Consider the following 21,031-nt stretch of genomic DNA (forward strand, 5'->3'; position numbering starts at 1 on the left):
GACACAATCTTTGAAGCACGCAACACCATTTTCTATCTGTTACTTCAAGCAAGCTTATTTTATTTCAAACTAGTTGTATCCCGTGATTTTACCCGCGTCGAACCCGGATAAAATATGCTACCGTGGGTAGTGTAGCCTCCTTAAGTGAAAGAAGTTTTCAAATTGGTTCAGTCAGTAGTTTCGGACTCTTTAGGGTACCTACGAACAAACTCTTTATAATATTAGTAGATAATTCCAGATCGGTTGTCAAACTCTCAAGTTTCCCCTCGTTGGTTGCGGGTACATAAGAAATGAATAAACGTAATACATAATTCAAACTGCTTCAAAAACTTTTGACTTCGTAACCTCTTTTCAAAGTGAGGTCGTAAAGTTGTGACGTTGATGTTAAATTGATGTTTTCGTGAACCCAAATTGGTGTTCTCTGAACCTAGAATATCCGCTGTAATTTGGTAAGATTATACGTATTATGCAGAATTGCAGGGCAACATTTCCTTTTGTAAAGTTCTGACGTATCTGAAAGTGTGTCGTGAGACACCCACGTGCTTATTTGCTGTTTACGGTGTCTTGTACTTAAGTAAATTGAAGTTGTTCCTTAAATAAATTAAAGAGTTTCCAAAAGGTTCTTGTACACCGTAGACAATACAGAAACAAATATATTCTTACATTTGAGTTTTTTTATGTGTTATGTTTATATCTAAGAATGCGCCTATCATACTGACACATTGATTAATTGTTATAAAATCGAGAGTTTGTAAATGTGTTCGTTTGTGATTTCTTTGATGATGATCCAGATTTTGATGAAAATCGACAGTAATTTAGGGTCCACATCAGAATGATATACAGGCTATATAAGATCCGGGTACGGGAAGTTGCCGACAGCTTGTTAATAATATTGGTGTAATTAGTTACTCAAAGTAAAAAAAATGTATATTAACGGGACATCAAGGCCGTTAAAATGTCGGAGGTTAACGCACTATTTGCAGGCTCCATCGATCTGTATCGGGGCTAGTTATCATCGGATAATATAGGCCAGTTGATGCGTGTGGCGATCAGTCGACAGACGCGTTGAGTCGAAAGTCAATCAATGCCAATTATTCTGTCTATTTATTTATTCGCATAGCAATGAGTATTTGATGCAGTCGGCGCAATGAAATTTTTATTTCACCTAAAACGTTAATTGTAAAAATATAAGTTTCTCTATGCAGTCATGGATGGTATAATAAATCCTTTTAAGTAATATGTAACCTGCTTAAAACAAAAGGAAAATTTCGGTTACTACCAAATTGACATATTTTCTTATCAGAAAACTGCAGAAGTAAATAATGGGCTAGCAGAACATCCATCAGTGTCGTAGTTATGAATCAACAAGTAGGCTCGAGGTTCAAATCATATTTAACTTTGTAAGAAGATATGGGCAGGATGGATAAGTATTGCCAATTACTTGATAAGTGACAGTTTAATTACTTAAAGACCTGAGTGGTCAGTCTAAAATGTTTTCATATTGTTTGTGAAGTGTGGCATCCATCGACAACTTAAGATAAACCTTTTCCTATAAAGTAAAGCAGACGATATTAAACATATTGAACTTTTAAAGCTATTAGTATAAAAGATGTCGTGCATAAAACGGTTCTTTTAACGGAAAACGCAAAAAACAAGTAACAAGTTATATCTCTATTTTTGTCATGAAACTAACTTATAGAAGGGCTCAGAGCAGCCCCGGGTAATAAATTACCCGGAACAGAGTGCGCGGGCAGGGCTAGTAACCTTATTACCGGTCATCCTAATGGAAAATTTACCATATTTCACGATACCAGTTCACTATAGCTATCAAATAATCTCATTTCATTTTTTTAGATGATTGTGACAAAACTTTTAAAGAAAGTTTAATTATATAGCCATTGTCGATTTTACAATGTTTTAAATACATAATATATATCAAGATATTGTATGTGCTTGAATTGAATCCTATTTTTTAATACCTACGTTTATCTATGACGTGTTTTTTTATATTTTAAGCTGAAGAACATAAAAATGCTTTTTCACAATCGCATAGAACACTGAAACAAAGCTATTTTCATAACGCGCTTTTCCGCCCTAAAATAATTTAACACAGAAAAGGCATTATGTATTATTTGATTAAAATCCTATATCCAGTGAGCTTAATCACAACTGTCGTGCACAGTTATTTTAACCCGCAAAACTCATCTATACTTTAATTAAGCGAACTGTAATTAACTTTAGTTAATACATATTTGTATCATAATTAGGTATTTACCCAACATTATACATAGATACATAACTGCTTTCCAATTTAATAGGAATAATCATTCTGTCGTTGACCCATAATAATTATTGTTACTTATAGACTTTCGGGAGCTAAAAAGATTTAAGTAAAGAAAATGCGTCAAAATATAAATAAACAGGTTGAACAACATAAACGCTAGGGGACTGTTCAATGGCACACTCAATTATCTGGCCAGGAGGTCCCTCAACGGTTTCAATATTTTTACATCTTTTTTAACACAGGCGGAATTTAAAAAAAATGTCTTCACCAAACACCAAACCGATCTCTTTGTTCCCGCGTCCGGTACCAGGATATCATAAAAGCGGGCACGTAGGTCAAACGAGGTGAGCGGTCGCCATGGCAACCGGGTCGCCGGCCTCTCCCGGCTGCAACAAGTGCGCTCTATTGATTTCATCTGCATCCAGACCCGGCCACTAACTATGTTGTATTTTATGTAACGCAGCGAAAATATTAACAGAGGAGAATATTAAAAATACATTTTGCACTAAGCTCGAGCTTTGCATGGAAAATTGATTTTGCTGCTGGAATCCCGGCTTATTTTCTCTGCGCTTCGCTTTCTCTAAGAATCTTCACTGTGTTGGGTATATTATAATTAGTTTTCTGTTTATATTCTTCTTATGTTTATTGTGTTAGTCCACGATCGAAAAAGTTGGATGTCATCGGCCCCGTTGGGCAAGTGAAGCCCAACACTTCACTAAACAATGCAAGCCTTAACCATCTTACGTTTCTGCTATCCTAGTACTTGCAGCTTCTTTTTTCGTCTCAAACAAAGGAAATAAAAAAAAAACAATTTTGGTTCACCCCCGTTATAATATTTCGATCCAAAATTAATGTTCCCCCTTGATTTATTCTAATTAACTTTTCTTCGTTTTTTCGTTTCATTTAAAATTCTATTTGTATTAAAGTGAGCGAAGTCAACGTTCGCATATTTCAACTGGCACACTGCTTTAAGGATTCTTTTGAGATTGCAATATTCTGTGACTCAGTATAGAATTGTTATGTCGTTGTAAAATATGTAACACAGTTAGGTTGCATATTGTATGACCTCCTTATAGATCATTCGTCGCTTGTGTTTGATGGGTATGACCCGCCCACGCATCCTTAATATTATAAATAGGGATGTGTGATTGAGATTGAGATTGAGAAAGATGAGGCAGCTAGCGGACGTAGAAACAGCTAGACTGGTATATTTTAGTTACTTCCACAGCATCATGTCGTACGGCATTCTGCTGTGGGGACGAGCTGCTGACATTGAATGCATATTTATCTTGCAAAAGCGAGCTGTCAGAGCTATGTACAACTTACGTAGTCGTGAATCTCTTAGGGAACTGTTTAAAAAAATTAATATCATGACCGTACCTTGCCAATTTATTTATGAAAATATCATGTATGTTAGGAAAAACTTACATTTGTTTGAAAAAATATGTGATAGACATAATTATAACACTAGAAATAAAAATAAGATAGCTATCCCGCAGTTTAGATTATCTAAAGTACATACATCTTTCATGGGATATTGTGTCAAATGTTATAATAAAATACCAGACAACATTCTGGAACTAAATGACATGCGGTTTAAAACTCATATAAAAGCCACACTTTGTAAGCAAGCATATTATAAATTAGAAGATTACATTCAAGATAAAAATGCTTGGAAACATGCTGGTCCTGCTCCATAGGACATACTGACAATATCTAATTAATTAACAAATTAAAATTACACCAGCAAATAAAATTGTATTCATCTTTTGATTATTTGTTTGTAACTTTGTACCAAAATATAAACCAATTTGTAAATGTGAACACCATGTAGCATTTTAATTGTCACTTTATCCTCATTTGTCTTTGCGATTCTACATGATCTTCGCATGCTTTTACTGTATGTATCAATACATACAAATTGTAATACTATATTATTTTTAAAAAGAGTAACCATGGAGTTTCTTGCCCGTTCTTCTCCATAGGAAGCTACTTTTGGAATGGGCAACTAGAATCAAACTTAGTTATAATTTTGACGTTCATAAGTGCTTGTAAAGGCCTAAATGAAATAAATGATTTGACTTTGACTTTGACTTTGACTTTGAGACTCTATTACTATTGTTTGTGACGCTTTCTTGGTTAAAAGTGCTGAGTTGATTTAAATGAAATTGGGCACTTTTTTATATTTACTAATATTATGATCGCGAAGGTAAGCAAGTATCTTTGTATCTTTGTTATACCATATTTTGCGAAATACATATAAGATTAAAATAATAATAATACACGTGGCTGAAAAGCATTGTCTTACACATAAGTATGTATTGTTTAAAAGTACCTCATAGATCACGTAGATAGTACAAAATTCAACCACCTAATTCAGTAAACTCGTACGAGCTTAACGCACAAGCTAATTATAAATACCAGTATATCATTATATTATAGCTACATGCATGAGCTATGAGCCAGTTATTTGCCATCCAATACTGCGCTAATTAAGTGCGGTGACACTATTGAAGCGGGTGTATGCTATCAGTTAATTACCATCATTATGGAATAGGTTTTGGTATCAATTATAGTTTTTGCGACATGAGGAAATTATGAAAAGTTGCAGTTGGAAAATACAGTTTCATTATGTTAAGAGAAAACTATTAACTTAATACCCAATTATATGAATACACGATTCTTTGCGATTGATACATAGTTCTTAATTAATCTTAATCATTTATTGAACATATTCGTAGATTTACTTGAATAATACCTAAAAGAAAAAGAAAAGTTCTTCTTCGTGTAACTTTGGAGAATAGAGAAGCGAATATTTAGCATAGAAATGTGTGAAACGAGGGTACATTTACCCCGCAGCTTTATTCGGCTACATCCCCTCTCGACCGTTTTGTTATATTCGCCAACGAAGTTACAGTTTCCACCACAAAATGTGACAAAAAGTTATTTCTGAAACTAGTCGGTGAAGGAAAAATTCCGGAAAAAACTTATGCAGATATATAGATAAATGAGTTGATTAATTTAATTACAATGTCGTTACCACAATAGAAAGCAATGAAAGAGAGTTTTTTGGGGATCCTATCCAACGTAATTGACGTGAAAAAGTGCTTATTTGATTAGCTTAATTTCAATAACATATTTGACTTTGATTTTATGAACTAACTAGCCCGCGGTTTCACCCGCATCCTGATATAACTGCTTCTTTTAGCTGGATGGTGACAAAAAGTATCCTATATCCTTTTCCTGAGTTTTAGCTGTTTCTCTTTTAATTTTCAGCTGAAAAGGAACTCTACTGTACCTCTACATATTATTATCTACATACTTTTTTGTTAAATTAAGAAAATGTTTATGTAAAATAGATTCCATATCAGATATTTCTAATTTTGTGTAACATTTTCCGTTTTCAAAGTAATATAAAGATGTTGGAACTGGGAGTTACTCCATTGCTCGGGAACAGATTCGCAATTTGGTTTGACAAGTTCATTCCTCTCAGAAGTTCGGATGCGTAACGATGGACTGCTATCGATTCCAGATAACGTTGTTATTTGACTTTATGCCACGGTTCAATTTGAAAACATAGACATAAATATAAAGTTAGTATGGTGTTCATTTTATGGGAGTTGGTTGTTAATGAATTGCTGAATAGCTTATCAAAATAAGTATCCAACGCTTTCTTTTAGGTGTCTTTCAAAATCTTTTCAAAAATCCAAACTGAACTTAATTATGACAATATTTTCTTACACTAACATATGTATAGTTATGCATCCCCAATTAGCGTTAAAACATCCTCCTATAGATATCTCTCGCGAGTAATTTTCAGCATATTCTGCTCACAATAGCTGTGAAACTTCAGCGGTATTGCCTTAATGTAACACAATATACCCTTCCGTGTAACATGAGCAAGTTTATTAAAGATAACACACTCCTTTGATCTCCGTGCAATCGACGCCAGTTCGTAATTAAACGTACTTTAGCGGTAAGACGAACTCACCTGTTTTCATTTTAAACCTTAACTTTGTTAATATAAGGTACCAAGTTGGCTGCTTGGTAATTTAAGTAACAGGTAATCAGAGAGGTAAATAATTAATTTTCTTGTCCTTTGTTATGTACCTCTTAGATTAGCAGCGCTATATTATTTCTACCGGAAACGAATCCCTTGGCAATTATTTTTGTGTTACTTAATAAGTAATCAATTAACATGGTTTGTGGTAACATTGACTGTTAGAATTTGTAACGAATAAAGCATTTATGACCCCATAGAAGGTATCTCCCTTTGCTGTGAATGTTAGGATCAAAATTTTAAAGAAACTGAAACTTAATAAAATGCATGGTTACATCGTGAAGTTGTTCCCGCTGTCTGCCTTGCCCTTCACTCGGATTTAATAAAACCCTTATTTTTAAATGAAAAAGAAATTCATTTAAAATGAGAACTTCTAGTAAAGCACCTTCATAATCGCACAATTTTCTCATTGGATGTGTATTTTCATAAAACGCTGATGGTCCAAGATGACAGGTCCTCCGTCACGCCGGCTTCAGATAACGGAACGAAGATCATTCATTACATAGAAACGCTCGATCAAATATTACGTACCTATTTACCAAGTTTTCTCCGGTGGTACTGACCTACTACAATTTTGTTGGTTTATCATTCCTGAGTTTATGTGCTTACTTGTTCATTGAAAATCGATTATTGTAATCACCTCAATTTGTAAAAGATAAAGAATTTTATTTATCAAGGAAAAGGATGATGGGCAATTTTGTATGAACCCTGGCCTGATAACCAATAAAGTTCTAATGAATATTATATTATTGCTTATACCCTATAGTTACTGAAATAAAACGGTTCATGTCAAGAATCTACCGGAAATAAGTACAGTCGGGCACAAAAGAGTTATACTTTTTGCACCGATTTTTTTTTGTTTAAAATAAAATCCATACTAGAAAAATTCATTGTATGATGTATTTTCGTCAACTTATCACTTTTTTAAATAAGCCTAGGGTAGACTATCAATAAAAATCGGTCTTATCTACGCATAATTGTTTTAATAGCAAAACAAAACATAAAAACTTTTACTTCTACCACCGTATACTATTTCCATTATTGGAGATAGCATTTCCTCGTTCTGCGGCACCAGGATAGTCGGCCTTGGGTTGTCGAGTTATTAGAAAAGTAGCGACCCACCCCAGCTTCGCACGGGAAAACAGAATTTACTCACTATTTAACGGATGTTATTACACATACAAACCTACCTCTTCAATCACTCTATCTTTGAATATAATAATATATTAAAAAAACCGCACGGGTGGTCAGGTCCGCAAAGATAAATGAGGGGTTTAATCAGTATTCTTAGACTAAAGTTATTTAAGTTGTTTATCAGCTTTCACAGAGTTCTCATCATATGGCACATCAGGCTTGTTAGCCAGGACAGTCGACAGTCATTGATGATGATAGCTTGATGCCAGCACACCTCCAATTCCATAGGATTATATTTCAAAGCAAGATGTATTATCCTGGCCATTAGATGATGTCATGCAGGTACTCACGACAAGTATTTGCATGAAATGGGCTACGGACTTGACTGAACTGATTTGAAAAATCTTTCAGTGGTGGAAAAGCTACGTTATTTATAATAAGAAGATAGGTAGGTTTTCTTTATATACCATACGTGCCAAAGTGGTTTAATTCCATAGGCAGTCGTAGGCTTACAGGACTGATATATTCCTTCCCCAGTGGTTAACAATGTTCCACCCATAACAAAAATTGAAGTTTAGGGTATAAGCTATCATTTGATGTGCAAATGGATATTATTGGTTATGCCGGTTAGACTCACTGAAACGGCGGAATACGTACACCTTATGTTGTGAATGCTGCCTGTATTTTTTTTAATATGGACACATGCACCTTCTGTGATACGTCCTGACTGATATTGGCAATAATAATGGCACTTAAACATCTCTCCCATACAAAATGAAGTGTTTCAAGTCCATACGCTGTGCCACGCTACCAAGTGTCATATCTTCGTTCTCCGGTGGTTCACAATGTTTTGCCCATAATAAAAAATGAAGCTTAGGATATGCTATCATTTAGCTATCATTTGATATAATCTTTTTTTTTTTCAATAAACTTGAAAAATATGGGCACAGACACCTTCTGCGACTCGTTCTGACAATTATTGACAATAATATAATGCACTTAAACATCCCTCCCATACAAAATGAAGTGGTTCAAGTCCTTAGGCTGTCCTATGCTATCAAGTGTCATATCTTCGTTCTCCGGTGGTTTACAATGTTTTGCCCATAATAAAAAATAAAACTTAGGGTATCAGCTATCATTTGATATGCGAATTGTTTTTATTGGTTATGCCGGTTAGAGCCACCAGAACGGTGGAGTACGTACACCATACGTTGTAAATAGGTAATACCTGCTAAATAATCTTTTTTATAACCTTGGAAAATATGGGCACAGACACCTTGTGTGATACGCCCTGACTAATATGGACAATAATAATGGCACTTAAACATCTCTCCCATACAAAATGAAGGGTTTCAAGTCCATACGCTGTCCTACGCTACCAAGTGTCATATCATCGTTCTCCGGTGGTTCACAATGTTTTGCCCATAATAAAAAATGAAGCTTAGGATATGAGCTATCATTTGATATGCAAATGGTTTTCATTGGTTATGCCGGTTAGACTCACCAGAACGGCGGAATACGTACACCATACGTTGTAAATACTAAATGCTAAATAATCTTTTTTTTTTCAATAAACTTGGAAAATATGGGCACAGACACCTTCTGCGACTCGTTCTGACAATTATTGACAATAATAATGTACTTAAACATCCCTCCCATACAAAATGAAGTGGTTCAAGTCCTTAGGCTGTCCTATGCTATCAAGTGTCATATCTTCGTTCTCCGGTGGTTTACAATGTTTTGCCCATAATAAAAAATAAAACTTAGGGTATCAGCTATCATTTGATATGCGAATTGTTTTTATTGGTTATGCCGGTTAGAGCCACCAGAACGGTGGAGTACGTACACCATACGTTGTAAATAGGTAATACCTGCTAAATAATCTTTTTTATAACCTTGGAAAATATGGGCACAGACACCTTGTGTGATACGCCCTGACTAATATGGACAATAATAATGGCACTTTAATCTCGACTTAGCGCACGAGGTTGTCGCCATGTGGAGTGTCGACACGGCTGTTGTTGTGCCGATTGTCGTTACGGCCAATGGTTTAATAGCCAAGAGCCTCGACGAACACCTCAGGAGGCTCTCGTTGGGCGGCTGGATCAAGGGACTGATTCAGAAGGCAGTACTCCTTGATACGGCACGTATTGTGAGGAGGTTTCTGTCTCTGGGACCCTAACCACCGGTACCTTGGACCCTGTGCCCGATATCGGTGGCAACCTATTTTTTATATTTTTAAATGTTTTTTATTTTTATATTTAATATTTAAAAATGTAAATTATATGCTTGAAAATAAATAAATACTGTCACATATAACAGTAAAAAAAAAAAAAAAATGGCACTTAAACATCTCTCCCATACAAAATGAAGGGTTTTAAGTCCATACGCTGTCCTACGCTACCAAGTGTCATATCATCGTTCTCCGGTGGTTCACAATGTTTTGCCCATAATAAAAAATGAAGCTTAGGATATGAGCTATCATTTGATATGCAAATGGTTTTCATTGGTTATGCCGGTTAGACTCACCAGAACGGCGGAATACGTACACCATACGTTGTAAATACTAAATGCTAAATAATATTTTTTTTTTCAATAAACTTGGAAAATATGGGCACAGACACCTTCTGCGACTCGTTCTGACAATTATTGACAATAATAATGTACTTAAACATCCCTCCCATACAAAATGAAGTGGTTCAAGTCCTTAGGCTGTCCTATGCTATCAAGTGTCATATCTTCGTTCTCCGGTGGTTTACAATGTTTTGCCCATAATAAAAAATGAAGCTTAGGGTATAAGCTATCATTTGATATGCGAATCGTTTTTATTGGATATACCGGCCAATTTTACCCATCATCCTTTTTATCCAATTTAAAATGTGCAATATTTTTTCCCTTCCAAAACTTTAGGGATAAATGTACCTTAATTTGCGTTTCTAATAGAAATCGGGAGTAAAAATATTTGATAACGAAGATACCGTTCTACGTACATAGTAAGTATGTTTATAGTGATTTTAGCTATGTCTAGACTATGCTTGTCATCGACTTATGTCAATATGTCTTGTCGTACATTAGATCATCTTTCAAGTTATACTAGATTTTCAGAAATACTGAAACCTCATAATATGACATTGTAAATCAACTAGCCGCTTCTCGCGGTTTTATTTGCTTCCTGAGTCTTCATTTAAGACTCTTAGCTCCTATATCAGATTTTATTTAAATATGTAAAATATGTTCATCGGCTTTACTAATAAACTTTATTATTGAAGCTAGGATCACATTAATTGAGAAATACACGTAGGTATGTAAGAGAATAAGTAATCTAGAATTGAAGATCAAGTGGATACTCGATACATAAATACCCTCATAGTTTATCCATTCACTAGTCGGCCAGTAGTGGCAGTGTCGTGGGCGTCGTGTGACTATCCAGATTATGCAAGCAGACTAGCAGAGCTTTGTTCGGGCAAACAATGGCGTTCGAAACAAAGGGCTCGTGACGAGCTTTCGATTTTGGATTTTCAACATGTCTTGTGAGCTTGGGGAATATTAGTCAATGGTTTATTGATTGGGTCTTGTGTGAGGTCGTTATTAAATCATTGGCAGCTAATAATTGTAATTTATAATTAGTGGAAAGTAGCAGAGATAACTAAGAAATATAACATGCTTTGAATTTTTTTTCGCCAATTTTAATTGCTGATTTAGGTACTCAAATACTGCAATGTTTGATTTCTATAACAAAAAGTGTAGTCAACAGTTCTTGTGGTACAGAGGGTGAAAAGGGATTTAAAATTTAATTTATTTTATCAGAACAATGGAATGAAGATTGCGTGAGCCGAGCTATCTCGTGATTGGAAATATTTGCTTTGGCAGTTGCAGGCAGGGTTGTCAATCATTCAGGTTTGGGTTAAGTGTCGATCAATAGGTTACTTTAGAGCAACAAATAAAATATGGTGTTATAAAATATATTTTTTAAGCGTTCTTCATGTTGCAGCAAACAATTTGACAGATTTCTGGTGGATAACTTGTCTAATATAGGCAAGACATGTAACTAATTGAGTTTTGCCAAAAGATAAGACTGAAAAGAGCGGACAAGGAAAGATGAATTTATCTATTATCTAAATTGGTTATTGGTACCATACCATATCTATGTAAAATAATGAAATATATTTGAGCCCTGAAAGGCAATGAATTTCCTTTTCCTATCGAACACGATCAGATAACTCGCAGTATCATAGTAATTCAACACCAACAACAACAAGTCCCAACCCTACTGCAGTACCAACGGAACGTGTGATTGCGTTCGCACATATTTATTTAAAACCTACAGAACGGAAGAGCTCCACTGGAAACGTAGGTATCTCAGTAATTGGTTACACGTGTGTTACAGGCTGAACTACTTTGTGAAATAGTATTGTTTTTTTAAATGGCAAGCTACTTACATTGTGAGACTTTATAATGTGGAATTGTGGAGGGAATGTATCCTTAATTTTATCGAAGCAAAATTATGTAAAAAACGCTATATTTGCAATTTTATATATCTCATTAAAAGTACCTTTTGTTACTGGTGTCTAACTTTTAAACTAAATGATCTATCAGAAATAAAAAAAATAAATGATTGGAAATAGGCGATCCCATAAACTGAATTGGAACAAACATTGCCTGCAAACATTCAGTTTCTAAATGGCTAACATACAACCTTATCGCTTGAAATCGGTTAAAGCTGTAAGCCTCTCATGTGTAAGTGTTCACGCCTCTTAAACGATCTAAGAATAGGCTAGAATCAGGTGGCTGACTACAAAAGAACAGACTAGACTAATCTCTGCACTCCAGTGGACACGGGGCTTAACGAAACCTATTCTCAGATGTATCGCAAGAACGAGAAAAGCGCTTTGAATAAAATCCATCGAGAACAAAATGAATAGCGGAGGTGCTATAACGGAAAATCGACAAAAAAATACCGCGGCAAAATGCGTGTAAGTGAGGGATGAGGAACGTTAATGTTTTTGCCCTTATACGCCTTCTTTGACCCGATCTTTTTTTGTAATAGCAAAAATCTTTGACAGAGGTCTCAAAGAACCCGAACGCCTCGTTAGTTCATACGTAACTGATCGTTTTGGTCATGGCAACCGTACGAATTTGACATAGAAGAAGGCGCCGGACCAGAGCATTATGGCACCTCCGCTGATCTTTCTTTATTCCATGATAAAATCCAACATCGTACTTATATTTCTTTTCTATTTCTCGCCTTTACACTTTAATATAGCTCTAAGCTGTTATTCAGTCACGTTTTTGTAAAAAGTAATAATGCTCTCCTTTTATAATTGGGAACGTCTCATTGAATGGGCGTTTCTTTACAATTTTATTTTAGGTATAGCTAATAAGCTTTCAACACTTAGGGTACCTAACTTAAGAAAAACTAAAGGTTTTCTTCTATTGTTGCAGGACATTCACATTGCTGACAATATTCTCGCAATGCATGACAAACGTCACCATCCCCACACTCACGTGGAAGAGGGACAAGGGATTTACAATCATCTGGTTCCCGCTGTTCAAGTTATTCCCGGTAAGCAGAATAGTTGAAAAATATCTACAAGGTTTATATACATGTAGTCATGTTTATGGGAGTATATGTGTGGATTATTCTACCTCTACATTGATTTTAGCTATCTGTTCTTTCAAGGGATTTTACATCCAAGAAATAAATGAAAATATCTAGTTTTCAAACACCAGGAAAAGTAAGAAAATCATTGGAATTATAATGATTATGTGAACTCATGTTTAACTTAAAGTTATATTTATACTATTCTAGAGTCTCTATTAATGCAAACAAATTATAGACTAGGAATAGACTTCACAGAAAACCTTCAAGCCAATTATTTATTCCTGCAAGTTTATAAATACGAAGTCCATTCATGTTTCCGTCGGTACTTCTAGCTAGTTTATGAATTAGGTGCATATAAACATTGTTTTAACTTATTTGAAACTAGTATTGGTATTTCCTGTAGACGTCCTTGGGAGTTTTAGTGCATACTATTTAAAAAGTGTGCTACACCGTCCATTGAGGAGTTTATTGTCTGTTCTTCCCCATAGAATCTTCTTTTGACAAGAGTGCAAGACGTATGACTTTTCATGGCTTATTAGAAAGCCTCCGTGTCCAGAAATCTGAGTAGTACTATTTACTCGATAGGTTTTTTTGGAATCACCTATTTAATCACTCCCTAATTAAGTTTATTGACTTTCTAAAGTGACATAGCTTATTTCAATCATATTAGGTGCTGTTAACAATAGTATTAATGTGGGCGCTGTGTGCTATACTGACGATGACGAACGTGTTCCCGCCGGAGCATCCAGCCAGGACTGATGTCAAGCTCAACATCATTGAAGATGCACCGTGGTTCAGGGTGCCGTATCCTGGTGAGTTTTGAAGACATTTCAGTGCCGTCATTGTAGGTTAGGCATCACAGCTATTGTTTTTTTTGAGTATAATTCAAATATCTTGGGAACAGGGCAAGAAGAAGAAGGAGTGAATATATTGAAGGATTTGTCATGACAATTAAATTGAAAAAACAAATTTAATCAAATATCTTCGATTGCTATAATATCGAAATCATAACATGAAATCTACATCATCAATAAAGTTTGACAGCGTAAAAATGATCTTCTCTGAACTCTTTTAAGTATATGTCGCGTCGATTGCTTTATGACTTCTCTCTCAGTGCTTAAACAATGTTGGTATATTGTGCAGGTCAGTGGGGTGCGCCCACAGTAAGCGTGGCGGGCGTGCTGGGCATGCTGGCGGGCGTGCTCGCCTGCACCGTCGAGTCCATCAGCTACTACCCCACCACCGCCAGGATGTGCGGTAACTATCACCACATAGACCATAAGCAACCGACCACTCATGCACAAGCATTCCCTATGTAAAGTTGATAAGAAACATAAATAAAAGGCGTTAGAATCATGCATATCATGGAGAACAAAATTACTAACCTAGGTGTCATGACGCAACTTACTGGCTTCTGACTACCCGTAACAACTGCCAAGGATGTTCAATGACAGCCGGGACCTATAGTTTAACGTGCCACAACACTGCACTTTATCGTCGTCAAAATCAAGATGTCAGTGCAGCGCTCGCCGCCTTCTACGCAACTTAACAAATTGCAATCTCCGAATCCCATTATACGCCTGCGTCAGGACCGCTGTCACTCCTCACCGATACTCTGGAAATTCATATAGAGAGTTGCTACCTAATAGTTACCAGCTATCCTTAGTTGCTACCAATTGCTTCCCTCGTGGTTTTGAAGGTATTCATTCAGCATCTAAAGGCGTCCCCAGATGTCCTGCGAGGGTTATTATCATGTATACCTACTTCTGCAATTTCACCTGCTGTTAATTGTCAACAGCAGAACCTTCTACATCCATTCTAACTAAGACTTGTTCTCCTAGCTGCCCCTCCACCGCCGCTGCACGCGATCAACCGCGGGCTGGGTACGGAGGGGCTGGGCACGGTGCTGGCGGGGCTCTGGGGCTCCGGGAACGGCACCAACACCTTCGGCGAGAACGTCGGCGCTATTGGTGTTACTAAGGTAATGTCATGTTTCACGAAAAGCAGGTGAGAGGTACTGGTGTGTATAAGCAGGTTACAGAAAGCTTATAACTTTAGCCACGGGTGTGATTCTACACCTTGGAGTAGCCGCTGTGATGAAGATTTCATCTAGCTGTAACCGGCTAACCCTAGGTGTAGTTACGCTTCGAGTTGTAGCCGTAATATATCAATACCTGTATTGTTAATTCTGACAAGATTTTCAAACCTTATATTGTTGGTTAAATAGGACAATGAGGCAGAATCTACATAAGGTATCATTTTAAAACAACTCACTATGTAGGTATAACCTCCAATTCTTTATGTAGTATTGAGTCATGTATGTTTGTCAGTTGTTATATACCAAATGAAAAGCAAATTTAAAAAATAATTACAAAACAGAACGCCACAGTGAAAACAGAATAATTGAAAAACCTGAAGGCAACAGAATAATTTCGCGGTAATTAAACAAGAGAGTGCAAACGACAGGTGTCGGTTACACGCGGTCGGTACCTATCTGCTGCGGTGAGGGAAACAATTGTACTGCACTCGATATTTTATTATTCTGCGGTTTGGAAATGAGAGGAGTGAGGGAAATAAATAATAATTTGGGATGAACAAGCGTTGATCTTCTGGGAATTAGCTCCAATTTTCTGTTTCAAGATCATTATGCACTTATTCTTTACAATGAAATGCTTTGCACCTTCATTTTGGTGATCCGTAGGGATAGAGGATTTGGTGAAATAATCTGTTTACTTGGAATTGTTTATTGGAACTCCAGACTTCCGTTGTAAGAGGCTCGATGAAAATTTGAACTGAAGTGTGGTGCACTAACTTGTTGCTTCTGTTTCAAAGAAGGAACTCGGAAGACCATATTAGCAACCCTTGCAGTTTTACAGGACCTTGCATAATGGAAACTAATATTGTTTTAATTTTTGTGAAAATCTCAAAAAACATTTTTTTTGTACAAAAATAAGAACAATTACAGCAGAAATATGGGAAATAAAGCTATAAAGGATGTTATCTATGTAGGTAGGGTCACGTCGCGTGGTGCAGTGGGCGGCGGGGCTGATGGTGCTGCAGGGTGTGGTGGGCAAGCTCGGAGCCGTGTTCATCATCATCCCGCAGCCCATAGTTGGAGGACTGTTCTGTGTCATGTTCGGGATGATATCAGCTTTCGGTGAGTGGAACAGTCTTTAAACGGTCTTTAAATCATCATCATGTCAGCCAATTGCCGAATTTCTATACTATATTTGTAAAGTTGTGTTGCTCTTACCAATTTCGTGAGGGTCCCATACTTACTTCCACTTGTATATTGCAAGTCTTATCGTGTCTTTCTAAATACTTCACGAACAGGGCATTGCTAAAGCTTGAAGCACATCTTAGAAATTCGTCACACTCCATACTTATTTAACTGAAATAATTAACGCTTTCAACAGGACTGGTCTAAATTTCTTTTATGTTGCCCAGGTCTATCAGCCCTCCAATACGTGAACCTGAACAGCTCTCGGAACCTGTACATCATCGGGTTCAGCATCTTCTTCCCCTTAGTCCTGACTCGCTGGATGTCAGCCCATAGTGGAGTCATACAGACCGGGGCAGAGGCATTGGATGCCGTCCTGCAGGTGCTGCTGAGTACCTCTATACTGGTTGGCGGTATTGTGGGGTGTTTGCTAGATAATTTGATACCTGGTGAGTTGGGAGAGATGAAGATGAAGAAACTTCTTAATGGCCTTAGAAACTTAGCTCTTACAATTCTTGCTAAACAAAAGTGGATTAAACATTTTTTTTACACTTGGGTATCGCAGTTGCACTTGCACGGGTATATGAAAATTGGACTTACATTTTTAACATTGCGTCAATACACAATTAATTAACTGAACAAAGAAGGCGGTCTGTGCTTCTATCAGCAACTATATTTGATTCTCTGTGTGTTGCATTTGATACACTTAATTTCGCATCCATATAACATCATATCCGACGCCCTCATGGTTGTTATTAAAATGCAGTAACTCCAGGAACTGTTTAAATTCTTTGTCCTTTATTCCACGGCACTTTAGGCACGGATGAGGAGCGTGGTTTAGCGGCGTGGGCGAAGGAGATGTCTCTGGACGCGGCCGGCGCGTCGGAGCACGGAGACACGTACGACTTCCCAGTGGGCATGCACCTTATACGACGGTAAGAATATACTATTAAATAATATAATTAAAGATGTATCTTGTGTTCGTTATTCATAGTTGTGTGTTGCTAAAGATTGTCTGTAAATGCTGTAACTAATTACTTACTTAAAAACTAGCTTGTGCCAGCGGTTTTATTCGCGTCCCGTGGGAATTACTTAACTAGCATTTAATAACTAAATAGTAATGCAAATCTTTTTTAGTAGTCATTAAGCAGATTAATAGCGTTATATTTTCCAATACGAGTTTATTTAATTGAAGTATTTACATAATATTTACATTAATTTTAAAAAGTTAAAATATAATTTTCCAATTAATTTACTGGACACAATTTTCCATCATTACTTTCTATCAGGTGGTAAAATTGGCTATTTGGGGATCAAACTTGCTTTACACCTATAATTTTAATATGTTGAAGTAGGTACATTAATTTTAGTCCAGGTTAAAAATTAAAACTATTATTTCAGGTGGAAATGGACGGAGTACCTACCGTTTATGCCAACATACCAAGCAGGGAAGTTTACAGCACTGTTCAGAAAGAAAGAGAACTGATTGTAAATATATAGTGCAATTTAGTATTAATTATGTTAATTGTTTGATAGTTTAAAGCTAATTTAATAACTGTCAATATAGGTACAATTCCATCCGATGAGATTTTATAATATTTAGAAATGTTTATTTTAGGTGGATAAGTAAGTTCTTAATGTGTTTTAATTGTAAATCCAATGAACTTGCAAGTATTATCTAAACAAAATGATCATATTTTGAAAAGATAGTAAGATAAGGGAATTTATAAAATTGTGATATACACTCGTAGTTATCTTTAACATTGTAACTATGATATTAAGTACCATTATGTAAAATTAAAATCGATTTATTACAATGTATGATAAAGCTTCGAAAAAGTGTTTTAATGTGAACAAGTTATCTGGTCACAGCGTGTCTTTGAAGCTATGTCTGTATGAAACGATTTCTTCGTTTCGGGTAAATGTGCGATACCTGGCGTCCCTTGAATTCGATTGATTCGGCGCGTTGTCTGTCAGGCTGTGAATCATATTAGCTTAACCGGCATAATTTACAAGACAACCATATAAAATCACATCACTATACCTACCTACATACATTTTTCTCTTCATATTCTCGTGAGTGAATATAATGAAGTCCCGTAACAGCATTTATATAGGAATTCTCTTAGGCGCTGTAATACGATGAAATCGCGAGGACAGCCTTGACGCACGGCTCTTGAGACCTGGCTTACTTCGGGAGACCAGTGACAAACACTTGCTTGCGGTTTCACTTGCGTCCGTGAGGGAAAAACTTCACATACAGTGTGCAGTACCAAAATTATTTTTTAAAGATTATAAAAGTGAATGGTGACTTCAGACAGCCACTCCATGCTCCTTTATAAAAATATTTTATGGCATTGATGTTCGACGGAAGACCTATATCCCACACCTTGATATCCAGAAGAAGTCTGCAACCCAGAGTGTATATTGCAAAGTGCTGCAGTTGGTAAAATATTCCTCTACCAAACATCTCAATTGTTTCAGTCGTTTTTTAAACAGACATACCTCCGTATATTATCATACTTAGGATTCTGGGCAAAAATGGAGCATATGAATACCTTAATACACATAGTTTTATGATATACATCGATATACGGTAGATGTGTGATGGGTAAATACTGGATTATATACCTAAACTTGTTCGAGAAATACGCACAAAATATGTGTCATCTCGAACCTTCATAGAAGGTATTTTGTCCAAATGCGTTGTATTCAATATCAGTATTTCGTTCAGTAATCTCTGGTGATATCTTGTTAGTTTTATTTCGATATGGTATCAGTTCTTATTTTGGCAAAATATGAGTTAGTTTGGTTTACCGAAAATGATTTTTTTGCTGCTGAAATTCTTAGTCATATTTTACTCGCGGCGTTTAAATACCGTTGTAATGCTATATGTACCGAGTTTATATTTTCTGCGTTATGTACTGTATAGTATACTGCATTATTTAGTAGTATGTACATAGTACCTAAATACGCTTTTAGAGTTAAACCTTCCCCTTTTTTAGAACTCGCTTGAAAAAAAATGTTTCAAAGCCTAAATCGAATAAAAAATGTTGCTATAATATTATACTGCAATATTTTTTGGAACAAAGCTATAGAAACGTTCACAACTCAACATATTTATCTCCAACACTTGATCACTATTTGACATTTTCAATAATCTATTTTTATCGCCACTTGTCCACTCTACAGCAATAAATCTCCCAAAATAGAATGGTCAATAAAAAATACATCGGTAAAGAAGAGATTTCGTTCCATTGTGCTATTGATTCGGGCTCATCAATAAGTGTCGACGAAATAATTGACACGGCGCGTAATGGAACGTGAAATTAAAAGAAGTTCGGACAAGTTCGGCTATCTTCGTGACCCTTCCCTGAAACCCTAGTGATATTACAAATGATAGTTATCTAAGCCAATTTACGGATTTCCCAGGGACCTATTTTGTGTAAGAATGTGTTGGTTGAATCTTTTCAATATCGTTATCCCTCTTAACGCAAGAAATGCAGGAGATAGGAGACACTGTTTGTTGGGTTTTCTTTTACTGCTGAAAATTTAAGGGAAAAAGACTGCACCGTTTTTTATTAAAGTTCGTGAAAAAAGTAAGTAAACTCTTCCCCCTTACTTATAAAAATCTCTAATCACCTTCTGAGCAACATTTTAACTAATCACTACTTAAAGCCCTAAGTAGTGATTAAATGTTACTTAAGACATGCCTAAGCAACGTTTATAAGTAAGGCTGTTAGTTATAATTAACGTTCGTAATCCGACAACTGATAAGAGGAAATTGTAGGCTTGGACTTTAAATAAAACATTTACCATACAATCTTCAAAGAAACACAAATCTACAAGAAACTAAATCTTACGATACATTTAACTTTATGATGACCAAGTGTCATGACTGTCATCCAAGACTGTCCAATGTGTAACAGATAACAATTAATGCATTATGGTTCATGACGTCATATCCGGTAGTCACGGTATAACACGCTAGTAATTATAGAGGGAGCCAAATCACGTCGTCAAATGGGATGACTGTAGGATGGTGAGATGGCTGTATTTGGTGCAGGAATGGATTCTGTGCAACAGCTGTTTGTATTGGTAATTTTGATGGAGTGTCTCGTCTAAACATTTAGTAGCTACCAGTATAGGATGGTACTGGTAGGTGGACTAGTATTTAGAGACCGATACTTAAACACATGATTCTACTTATGGTTACTAACAACTTTCCCAACGGATACTTTTTATATTCGTTAGTCACTAATCACAGTAACTTAACAGCTGTGTCAAACTTTGAATTACGACCGAATACAGCTGGTTTGCTATGTGCTGAGTTTGAATTATTTCATGTAGATTTTTCTATATGTTCTTTTTCATAAGTGATTGAACACAATCTAATGCTTATTCCATAACTTACACTATACCGTAGAAATTGTTATGTATTTCGACGTGGAAGATAAATGACAACATTTTCCAATAGTCAAAAGGGTACCAATTTTACAAGAATACTAAAATAAGGCACACCTGTTTCGGTTAAAGATAGTTGATTCCACCTGCCGCGTTGGCACACTGCACTTCAAATACCTACGTGCTCTAGATTTTGTGAAAATACCTCAGCACCTGTCAAGTGGAATTCCTCTTATTTAGTAGTTATATTTTTTTAACCAATGTTGCAACCGCAAACTGTGAAATGTTTAACTTTATTTATTTAAGTAAATCAATTCAGCTGCTAAA

General features: G+C 36.0%; 1 protein-coding gene across 4 annotated transcripts in view; it reads left to right on the top strand.

The window, feature by feature from the left end:
- The window catches only part of LOC124633188 (solute carrier family 23 member 2), a 33,426-nt gene extending 15,287 nt beyond the window's left edge, over positions 1 to 18,139 (top strand). For all 4 annotated transcript variants that reach the window (XM_047168337.1, XM_047168339.1, XM_047168338.1 and 1 more), the window contains 8 exons: positions 12,921 to 13,041; positions 13,751 to 13,892; positions 14,224 to 14,337; positions 14,922 to 15,061; positions 16,090 to 16,237; positions 16,528 to 16,749; positions 17,118 to 17,235; positions 17,702 to 18,139. In XM_047168337.1, the coding sequence (XP_047024293.1) occupies positions 12,921 to 13,041; positions 13,751 to 13,892; positions 14,224 to 14,337; positions 14,922 to 15,061; positions 16,090 to 16,237; positions 16,528 to 16,749; positions 17,118 to 17,235; positions 17,702 to 17,786 (1,090 nt within the window). In that variant the 3' untranslated portion in view covers positions 17,787 to 18,139. The remainder of the gene's footprint in view (positions 1 to 12,920; positions 13,042 to 13,750; positions 13,893 to 14,223; positions 14,338 to 14,921; positions 15,062 to 16,089; positions 16,238 to 16,527; positions 16,750 to 17,117; positions 17,236 to 17,701) is intronic.
- The last annotated feature ends 2,892 nt before the right edge of the window (positions 18,140 to 21,031 follow it).

Source organism: Helicoverpa zea, chromosome 9, assembly GCF_022581195.2.
Source record: "Helicoverpa zea isolate HzStark_Cry1AcR chromosome 9, ilHelZeax1.1, whole genome shotgun sequence".
In the NCBI taxonomy this organism is placed as follows: Eukaryota; Metazoa; Arthropoda; class Insecta; order Lepidoptera; family Noctuidae; genus Helicoverpa; species Helicoverpa zea.